Raw genomic sequence first — 11,605 nt, 5'->3', positions numbered from 1 at the left:
AATTTTTACCTTTTCTATTCGCCTATAATTTGAGCGAAGCAAAATTTGCCAATTAGAGGTTGATTAAGATGAAACTATTGATTCGAGTCTTATCCGTTTCAACTTTCCGCACGATTCTGGTTAGGGAGGTATGGTGGCGTTTAATGATTCCTATCAATAAGTTATTCACGATGCTTCGTTGTCAATAATGTGGTTTTGGATACGTAGACGAGAGTTTGATCAGATTGAGAACGTAGTTTGCAAGAGTTTGTTAATTATCATCAATTATTATGGCCGTGCAATGTCTATGTGTATGCTATTGCACTGCGATATGCGGATACGATGTTATAGTGACGTATTTCCCAAGGATCTCATTTGGTACTTACCATTTCGCTACAGAACTTTGCAAACGTGAGCAGGGTAGGATTTCAGCGATGATTGCATCAAATCTTGAATAAATCTATTACTAAAAGTAATCTTAATACTTTTACTAATTATTAACTGAACATAAATTATATATTTACTTAATATTTCGTGATTTTAGGTATGTAAAATGTGTGTGTAAGTGTGAGCGAGTGATCATAATTTAATTGCATTAAAATTTTTAATCTGTATTTAAAGGAAATTTTGCACTTCGATAGGAATTATAATAGTATATGGAAAATTAAGTTAATTATCGAAATAAAAATGACGTAATAGAAGATATATTTATTTATACATGAATAAGATAAAGTAATATAAGTAGAAATTTGAAATACCAAATTTGTGTAACTCTATTAAATAGAATACGCGAGCCATTGTTTTAGTGTTCCGTGGTTGTCGTCGTTGGCAATTTGTTGTTTATTGGTTAACCCGTAATACGGCCTAAAACTGTAAATTAAAATTGTATTGATAAAAATCTTGAAATAAATTGCCGTAAATTTATTAGAGAGAAATTAAAATTAAAATAACTGTAGGGGAAAAAATTATTATTAAGGATTTGTTGATTCAGAGGTGTGGAAAGTATATTATCAAACTTTGGCTGTTTTAAAACACTGACATACTTTATTATATTTCACATATTAACGTAATTTACATAAATAATATACAGTAATTTCACTGGTGTACAAATTACAATGTGCTTGGTATAGCTAGGAACTCGGATGCAATGCAAATCGTTACAATCAGTTGCGCTGATAAGATTATTCTAATTTTGATTAACGAAGACCACAAAATACTTCAACTATAGTTAATTGTTTCTTTGTAACGGTGACCAGAAATCGGCTACGCGTATTGATCGATTACTTAGCCGGAGAATGAAAACTTAGTAAGCGTATTTGCATCGCTATGCAGTTACTTTGTATCACAATTACTCGTCGCGATAAGGATTTTGATAAGTTAAGAGTTAACTAAAAGTTTCGGTTAAATAATTTGATGCTATCGGATAAAAAAAAAAAAAAAAAAACGCCGAGTCTGCCTCCGCGATAGTTCATTAAGCATAAACGAGATTAATATTTACCTCTGCGGTGCTTCAACAACCATCGATTCCTTTTCACGTTTGCTCACACTGAATCACACAGTCTCCGTGCACTTGTAATCTTTACCGGCAAAGAAACTAACAACTTAATTTACGATCGACAGTTGGAATGTATTAAGATAAAGGGCGGCATCCTCTTGAGCATTATCGTCACTTCAAAATACTATAAATGCATTTACGCGCGATATTAAAATATTTTCTAGAATTCTTTAATATCCTGACACGGATCACTGTGTCGAAAATCGTGGAAGTATATTTTCTTTCGAACGTTCAGCTCGTCAAATCTGTCGTTGCTCGCCTCGCGTATCAATAGTTCGTCTTTGAAGTAACACGGCTGGTATCGATTGCCTTCGAATTCGTCGTTTTTAATCGCTGTCAGAGGGACAATCGCTTCCCTGGATCCTGTCGATGTTCTTCTGCGCGTCGCCGTTGCTCGAATGGGGCACCTTGCTGTAACTGTACATCAGCGAGTTCCTATTACGCGATAACCAACTGACAGCCATATAAATCGCAGCCACCATGAGCACGGCGAGATTGATAGAGAACAGAATCGACATCCTGTAGAACCAGATGGTCGACTGCATCGTCCACGAGAATTCCTTCAGGATGCACTGGGAGTCGTTGAAACTCGAAAACTCGGAATCTTCGTGGCAAGTGACACACTCGGCGTCTGAAGGTCCCGAACAAGTTAGACAGGAGTAGTGACAAGGGGCACAGACCGCCTTTGTCTCGTCGGATACGCCATAAGTCGTCGTCGGACACTCGTACACGCAAAGGCCATTGTAGCGGTACCAGTTCGGCTTACACTCTGAAAAATTACATACATTTTTGATGCTCCACGTTCGTTCTTTTCCGATTGTATTTGAGACGTATTGTGGTGTGTATGTTGGTTCGTATACTGTTGTGCGAGTTTCGAGTAGCTTCCGATGGTTTACGGACGACGCTCATGGATCTATTCGTCGCGATACGTTTTGTTATAAATTTAAGATTCAGGTCGCGAACTTCACTTCGGCCATTTTTGGACGGCGTCTTCGAGGAATTTGGAAAAGTTATGTCCATACGCGTTTCGCGTAACAAGTATTATACAGGATGTGCCATTTTTCAAAGGAGCTAGAAAATTACGAATTTTTCGTAACTCGAAAATGGAACGCCCATGTATAATTCAGTTTCAACTTTAATCTTTTATTTTCTCAAATTTTTCAAGCTGTCGTAACTAATTGTTCTTTAATAAATTAAATGGCAAAATCACCTAGCAATATTACAATTTAAATATTCAAGTAATATGAAGATTCAATCCAAGTTTGGAACACTTCTCAGGTATAATATGTGTTTCGAAACATCTCGACGAAGTTAACGCAGCGAATATTGTTCAATATACGTTCAACTCGGAACCTCCAAGTATCCTAAATTGCTGTTGTAATTAATAATCACCGGACGCAGAAGCATGTAATTATTTGTAACACAGTTATCAAAATATTGGGTGAATAGATTTGTGTTCGTTATATCGTGTCTCTTTGTGTTCGTTTAAAAACAATAAAGACATTATACTTAAAATGTAGATTAGGCAAAAAAAAAAACATGTTTTTCTAACTAAACGTACATGTTGCTTATGACTACATACATATACATATACGATAAACGATGGTCTATATACTAACGATAAATAAATATATTTTGTACATGAGTTAGGCCTCGGTGAATTGAGAATTAACAAGTCTTAGTTATTCAATTTGTGAACTATTCAGTCGATATTTCAAGAACTATCCCATTTTATTCACCCAGCCCTAATGTAAATGGATTTCGATTTTGATTAAACATATAATTTAGCGTTATTTGTCTAAAAAATTAAGCGAGACAGATCCAACTATAAAGTAACAACCTTACCAGCCATTATATCTAACAACTATTACATAATATGCACATTTATTCTGAATGTTGAAGTATATGTATGCTATGAAGTTGTTTTCAGAATTGAATGAACATTGAATACCTAGATATACATACAATGTATTGATTAATTTAAAAGTTAGCACGACAGCATGCTTCTTTACGTCGTTAAAAAGAAGACGTTTATGCATTCATTCATAGTGTACAACATACTTCAAATTTGTACGTAGATATATTTTTAATGTTATGTGTCGATCGACATTGAGTACGACTTAGTATAAGCAGTCAATTTGATTAATTGACAAAGCCAACAAGCACAAAGGCGCAAATAAAGGAGTAGTATAGTAACCATTCCCCAATTGCTAAAGAAAAGAACTGTATAAAATATTTCTGAGAATAATCATTGCAAGCACTGACAAGTGAGAGCGAACAATAAATAAGCAAAATCACTAATTATGAAAACAAAGGATAGAAATCTTTCCAGCAGACAAGAACAAATTTGATAGATCGAAGTAAGTTGAACCCAGGCAGATATTAAGTATATGAGAATCAAATTAATAGTGCATTCGTGTGCTCAGAAATTATATTAAATATGAAACACTCGTTTATAAATGTAGTAATATATATTATAATTCTCAATTGTAAAATCAATAATTCTTAACACCTATGTTTTATTACGAGAAAAGAGACTTATTAATCATTATATTATAGATAATCTCCCTGCAATATTTTCCAGAAGTCTCTTGGCTTCTGATACACGGTCCTTAGAAATTCACTTGCGCATGATTATTTATTTGATAATTAATTGATTCACGAATAATTACGTTGGTATTCGTATCGCCTACGATTCAACATACTCGATTCGAAGCAGCATTTAGCAAGAGGATACAAATAGGAACATTATAGAATGATAGAGAAGTAAGACTCACCGTGCTGGTGAAGCGATCAGGGATAGGTCATTTTTATTGGTTGTACGTGTGTGGTTGTGGATGTGGATGTGGTTGGTGATGGTGGTTGGTGGTAGTTGACTGGTCTGAGAAAATCCGCACCGCAACTCGCCCACGGAGAGCCTCAAGTACCTAAATACGTTTTCAGAACCTGCTATGGAGTAGAGGGATAAAGCGACACGTGACACTTCAGGTGCAGCAAGTAATCTTTCTTTTTAACTCTGCACAACGAGAATTTGATATTGAGCCTCTGGATAAACGATACGATGATTTTTTTGTCTCGCGCGAAGACCTGCCAGGCATTTTCTAAGGGATGAAATGCAATTTGCCGCGTGGAAATTGCTGCGAAGTGTTCGCAAAATCTTTTTGAAAGTTACACGTGACTATGATCTTTCTTATCGGTGGATATTTCGTGGAAATTGTTCTCGCTTGGCCGTGAGAATTGTCGATGTTATTAAGCCTGATTAATTACTTGAAATACAGAATGACTTATTAACTTTTTCGAAGGAAACTATTTTATTCGCTCGGAATAAAGTTTATTGGGCGAAAGGAACCGTGTAAAATTTGTTAAGAATTAGTATCAATTTTTAAATAATCTTGTTTGGCTCTGGCACGTATTGAAGACAATGAGAAGCATTTGGTGCGATGTCAAAGTTGTTTGTTGATGAAGTGATTTATTAATCTGTGTACGTTTTATAAACTAAATTTAAAAAACATAAAATATTCGAGAAATTGTGCTCAACCCAGGAAAGTGGCGAAATAAACTTGTAAAATCCAAAACTGAAGCCATAAGAGTACACAAGAAAGAGAAATAAATTGTAGCGATTGAAACATACGTGGAGAAATAATAAAAGATTTGAAACAATATATTAATACAATTTTTCTGAAAGATTTTGAACAAAATAAATATGTACCAAAATAGGAATTTACACGTTGACATGCCAGATTTCAAAATCTACAGATGTGTTCATTATTAATTTAAATTATAGTATAAAAAGATAGAAATATTCAATTCTATGGTGTATCTATTATTCTACAAAATTAATATTCGTTATTATTCTAATATTACTTGATTAATTGTCTACGATTTGGTTATTAAGAGAACTATAACAGAAGATTAAAGCAGGGCTAGATTGCAAGCTTCTGCTCACCATAAAATTATCATTTTTTTAGTATTGGTTATTTACAAATTTATTTAAACAATATTACTGTTATGTGCAAGTAGCGTAAAGTGCTATCACAGAACGAAGCTACACACTCCTGTTATTCGTAATAAAAGAGTAGGAACACACAGAATTATTCACAAACATACTTTTGTATTCATATTGCATGCCCATATACAGGGTGTTTAGCCACCCCTGGGAAAAATTTTAATAGGAGATTGTAGAGGCCAAAATAAGACGAAAATCAAGAATAGTAATTCGTTGATTGAGGCTTCGTTAAAAAGTTGTAGAAACATTTCTGAACACACAGTATATTTTTGGTAAAGAATTTTTTTCTCGAAAGTACGTAGGATTTCGGGGGTATATGTATTCACCAAAAATGATTGTAATTGACCCCCCTAGATAACAATAATTTTTTTAGAACGATTTGAAAAATTTTTTTTTGCCGAAAAATTTCCCCAGCTATTCGAATTTTTTCCTCGAAAGTGCGTAGGATTTCGGGGGTATATGTAATGACCAAAAATAATTGTATTTAACCCCTCTAGATAGCAATAATTTTTTTAGAACGATTTGAGAAATTTTTTTTCGACGAAAAATTTCAGGAGAACATATCAATGGTATGGTCAGACATGACATTTTCGGTAAGGATTTTTTTTCTCGAAACTGCGTAGGATTTCGAGGGTATGTGTATTGACCAAAAATGATTGTAATTGACCTATGCAACCAAAAATAATTTTTTTTTAAGGATTTGAAATTTTTTAATTTAATTCTTTAACAACTTTTTAATGAAGCGGCAATCAACAAATTGATATTCTTTATTTTCATCTTATTTTGGCCTCTAGACTTATTTTGGCCACACGACATGTACGAGTACAGTTTAACAACTCAAATTACATGCAAGATCGTGCAAGTTTACATATTTCGGTAATTTCCAGCGAAAGATTTCTCGAGAGATTAAAAAGAGATTCGTAAGAAGCAAACCCATTAGCGAATGAATATTCTATTGTAGATACGATGTAGTATTTTAAAACGTCTACGAAGCTACGAAATTTCTAACAAAGTCTTTCACCGAATCGTCGTACGGGCGAGACTTTAAAAATTAATAAATCTCGCCAGGCGCGTATACGATTCCGTAAATCAGAGCTATTAGATAATATTGCTTAACTACGCAGACTATTAGGTATTTTCATTATTCAAATACAGGTATTATAGAGTCCTTCCCAGAGTTCACGTGGAAGTTCACTGAATTATGCATGAAGTGCAAGCAGAAAACTTTCTGTATACACAAAAGTTAAATTAAAATCTATTCCTATGTTAACTTTTAACAGTGCACTCTCTCGCGGATCGTCTTCCATCTCCTGACGCTTCTATTCAAATTTCTCCGAATCCCCTCATTAACATTTATTTTTCAATCAGATTTTTTACGAGCGCGCGTCTCAATTTACTCTCGACGGGGCGATTAAAGAAAATTCTGTACCTTTGGACAATGCATCCATGAATAATTCATGGGGGTTTATAAAGCGACCGGCCCCATTATCGCCAAACTTTCAGAACGATGACCTTTCACACGGACACGTCAACTAATTCTCGAAGTAAATTTACTTTCTCTGAATTAAATTTAAGTTATAGGTTGATCGTGGTTTTTAGTAAATCGTGCACTGGTGTTTTAAAACGAAGAACAAATTCATTTTTCAATAGTACACAATTTGCTCGTCTAATTTTATTAGAATTACTCGGTGCTGAAATTCTTAAATAAACGAAACTAAATATCTTGAAAACCTACAACGTGGTACAAACGAAACCTAAAGAAACTTGTTGAACAAGTGAATACGTTTTTTAGCAACAAAAGTATTAAAGTGGGACAAGATTGTTTAAATAAATATCTGCAAATTCCAAACGAAAGTTAGTAACATTTAAAGACAATTACAAATGTTTTTGCGAATTTAGTATAGATAAAAATATTTTCAATTACAGGCAATCTTCCCCTACGTTTCAGATACGAACAGTCTAATTCATCGATTATTTACGCCTTTTATTTCTAAACCCATCGACGATGCAACAGACACGTTACGATTCTACAACCAACAAGAATGTGCTAAACATGCAACCGATTTAGTCGAACATTCGCCAATTTACCATCCAAAAATGTTGACGGAAGCATGCTTTAGTGGCACGTACCTGTTTCCCTGATAAACAGAAACCAGATTAGCGCGCGCGCACGTCTCAGTAATCTAATCAGATGACATTTAATTAGCTTTCCACAGTGTGTTTCGTGATTAATAATATGCCCGGTGTTTTCTTATTCAGGATATTTTCCCCTTTTAATTCATCCATGATATACAAATTTCAATGTCGCATATAATGGTTCATAATAGTTGCAATTACTTATACAATATATTCTGTATATGTGTACATAAACGTACGTGGCATGACACCCTTTTCTCGCTATTTTCTTCCTTCTCGTCGTTCTTTTGATGCTCCGCCAGTGCGCGAAACGATCCCCTATAAGATCGTTTCGCTTTTGTTTCCTTTTGTCGAGATTATCGAGCACCGTTAGAAAGGAAAAAAAAACGCGAGACACGAGGAAGAAGAAAATGGTGTTAAGGCGTGAACACGTCGGGCTATTCGCACCTTACACCTCCGTTTTTTTTTTTTTTTTTTGTCTCAGAACTCTATAACTTAGGATATGTCGCCTTTCCAAGCAAAGATACATTTTACATTACATACAAACATTTACAATAGATACATTAACATTATGGTGGACCGTGCCGCCGCTGGACAGTTTCTGAAATTCGATTACGATGGACATTTCCTTTCTCTCGAAACGCTTTTAACCATTCTTCGTCGTAAAAACGATTCATAAAGTCGTCGTTCCGATGCTTTGATGCAGCGGCAATTATTAGGATGCATTTTAAATACAATTTCGATGGATCGAAATTCTCCATCCCACGAGGATTTATTTCTAATATTTTCGATTCCACTTTCCTGGCAATAAGTTACAAAATTAAACGTTTTAAAGACTTTCATTAAGTACAAAATTACGACATCACAGAGTCAAGATTTCGGAAAAGGTATTTTAGGAAGTGCAATCAGCAACGAGAAAAGAGGTTCATTTGTCACTTAAGCAGTAACTATTAAAGTATATTTGTACCAAAAATTACGTTCGTTAAATTGGAGATTCGAGGAGACGAGAAATTCCGATACACACTTATTGTACGTTGAAGTTAAATACATCAAGCTTAATTTAATACCTTTTCCGTGTCAACGTTCGTATCCTTCATCTTCCATGAAGCATAGTTTATTATTGTCACGCGAAAATCACTCGATGTCTATGCTCATCGATAATAGCATTTGTTTAATTAAAAATAATCCTTAAAACCGATCGTCATTCAACCCCAAAGATCGATTTTATCAAGCTATTAAGTACTGAATCGCGAATGCTAAATTCTATCTGTCTCGTGGTTAATTATTAAGCTTTTTCACATGACGTTTCCCAATGCTGTCTCTTCTTAATTTTATTCTCGGACATTTCGAATCTTACTTTTCTTTTCTAATCTATGGAGATTCCGTTTCGTACAAAATCTACGAAACATCAGAGCAAAGTAACGATCGTCGTTGCAAACGAAAGTGTTTCTTGGAATTTCGGAAATTCGACTGTCCAGCCGCGACGTCCGATGTATTGTACACCTTGGAAGATACTTCACACCTGAACGAATTGAAACACATCCAAAATCTTGTACTAAGTAGCATCAACCACGCTTACACAGTTCTTTCGGGTACCCAATACTAGAGTTGCGTCGGAAAACGTCGAACAAAATCAAATCGAGATCGCAAAAGTATCCTGCTGTACACTATTGATCGAATCAATCGACACATTAACAATTATTTGTATTATAATAAATCTAGAACCCTATTAATTTACCTGAAATATTAAATATTTCAATTTCTGTTCGACTACACGCTTGGAAACATGAATAAAATATGTATGTTTTTATAAATTTCAACTTAAAATAAAAAGCTTTAAACTTTGAGTCCTCAATTATCAAAATTAAAGTTATTTAAACCAACAGAAAGATACACACTTGGTTCAGAATTTAGCGAACGAAAGAAGGAACGTAAAGGATACAAAATACTTCAGAGATCTCGCAGATTTTGAACAAAACTCGAATGTTTCGGGTACCTGCGTATCTCAATATTTTACTTGACTACCAGCACCCCTCCACGCTGATTAGAATAATTGACTCTTATTGTTAGAATCCAATATACACGTATAGTCGATGTGTGTACTTTCGTTTTTTTTTTTTTTTTTTTTAAGGTTCGACGTTACGAACTCGACAGAGTCCATTCAAATTCTTTCTCCCGTCTTTCCAGCCCGTTCGGTTCGTCGGGTTTTCGTCGGGCGAAAAGAGGACCTTCGAGTCAAGCGAGTATTTGGAAATATCGGTGATTCAGCTACTCCTCGTTCGTGAGATTCTTTTCCCGCGCGTGAAAATGTTTCGAGATCGAAACCAGGCGATTCTGTACACGTTTTATCCCGGCGTGTTCCCGAAGTCAAAAATTTCATCGAGACATCTTGAAGTGTTCTTCGAAATCGTCGTTGCACCGTTCGCGGCGAACGCGTGCGAAAATTTAATTATTCTGCGAGATTCTTCGTCGTCTTGACGAGCTATCGAACGTTGAATTAGGTTAACGTGTTCGAGGCAGTATTTTTTTTTACGCCATTTTCGTGTTTCGTTGATGTCCTTGCTTTAGCTGGAACTTTGTACGAAAGTCGAAGGAACGATAGTCGACATCCTCGTCGTTGATCAATTTCTCGATGCCTAGACTCGCGTCAGGCATTTTCGTCCGTTGTACGTATGTACACAGTTATTATACATTAATTTTTACGCGTACGTTTAACCCTCCATACGTCAAATATTTTCTCTTTCGCTTTCTTTACCTTTCGAGCATGTGAGATGTTTCCCGTGCTAATAGAAAATTATTCTTCGGCGAATAAAAATCTAGTGGAAAGAAAATAAACGATTTGCAGATTACAGAGGGTTAGTTACGAAACACATACGTAAGCGCATAGAAGAGTATCAAATCCTTCGACGTAAAAATATCTTTTTGAAGATTCTTAATTAATATTATTTACCTTGTAAAACACGTAGGTTGCAAAAGTAGTCAGGTACTATTACGTACTACTGAATATTTATATTTTGCAGTTCAATGATTTGTAATTGAGTTGAGATTCATTCCAAGAGAGAATATACAGAATTATAGAGAAGTCATTTTGTAGTATGTCCACTCACTAGTTTAATATCAACACCTGGTTACAGCATGTCAGGATTATTATATACATAACTATACTCTAAGAAAATTTTTCTAATAACATGTATAAACGTATATTATTAAAAATCATGTTTAAGGTATGTGGTTATTATGAGGTAGTTGAAATGCAATACAATTGAAGCATTATACTAAAACGAGTATGTCGAAGCTGTGCAAACTAGTGATGAAAAATGTAGACACTGATAAGAAACATATATCGTATTGAACTTTGTATAATCTATGGTGGTCTTGTGTTGATCTGTGACTAGTCTTTTTTTTGTTATGTCACAATGTTCAACTAAAATTGATACTTAATTGCTGATACGTTATGACTTTTGAGTATTTTCAATAATTTGAGACTAGCTGTTAATTTAGGAAATAATTATTAATTAGGAATCAGATTTCCAATCATTTCTTCTTGCTAAGTAGATTTCGAAAGCCATTTATTCGGTTCACGTTAAAACTGTAACTTAAGTATTCGTTTGGTTACGAATATTATAAATATAAAGTTGTTCGTTTGGCTCTTTCAATGATTAATTTGTTAATTAATCTTTCAAGCATGTGAAAATTCCACGCTTTTATACGCTTTACGTATGGCTCCTTTGTTTTAAACGGTGGATCTCGCGCTGACTTTCAGCACCTACGCGACTAATAAATTAAAAGCTAAATGTACAATATTCAGATCAGTATTCTAGTACTCGAAATTATCACGAACGATAAACGATATTATCTTGAAGAGTAGATCACCCGTTTCTATATCGTGCCTAAGTACACGCGAATGAAAGCTCAACGAATGTAACGAT

The 11,605-nt window shown here is 34.6% G+C and overlaps 1 protein-coding gene across 4 annotated transcripts in view; it reads right to left on the bottom strand.

Moving 5' to 3' along the window:
• Positions 1 to 693: 693 nt before the first annotated feature.
• The window catches only part of LOC143342170 (furin-like protease 1), a 216,105-nt gene continuing 205,193 nt past the window's right edge, over positions 694 to 11,605 (bottom strand). For 3 of the 4 annotated variants that reach the window (XM_076765762.1, XM_076765765.1, XM_076765763.1), the window contains one exon: positions 1,388 to 2,303. In XM_076765762.1, coding sequence (XP_076621877.1) covers positions 1,861 to 2,303 — 443 coding nt within the window. In that variant the 3' untranslated portion in view covers positions 1,388 to 1,860. Of the gene's footprint in view, positions 850 to 1,387; positions 2,304 to 11,605 lie in introns of those variants that run through there. The other variant, XM_076765764.1, reaches the window with a different exon arrangement.

Source organism: Colletes latitarsis, chromosome 5, assembly GCF_051014445.1.
Source record: "Colletes latitarsis isolate SP2378_abdomen chromosome 5, iyColLati1, whole genome shotgun sequence".
In the NCBI taxonomy this organism is placed as follows: Eukaryota; Metazoa; Arthropoda; class Insecta; order Hymenoptera; family Colletidae; genus Colletes; species Colletes latitarsis.
The sequence above is the reverse complement of the archived record's forward strand: the minus strand, read 5'-3'. Positions and strand labels throughout refer to the sequence as shown.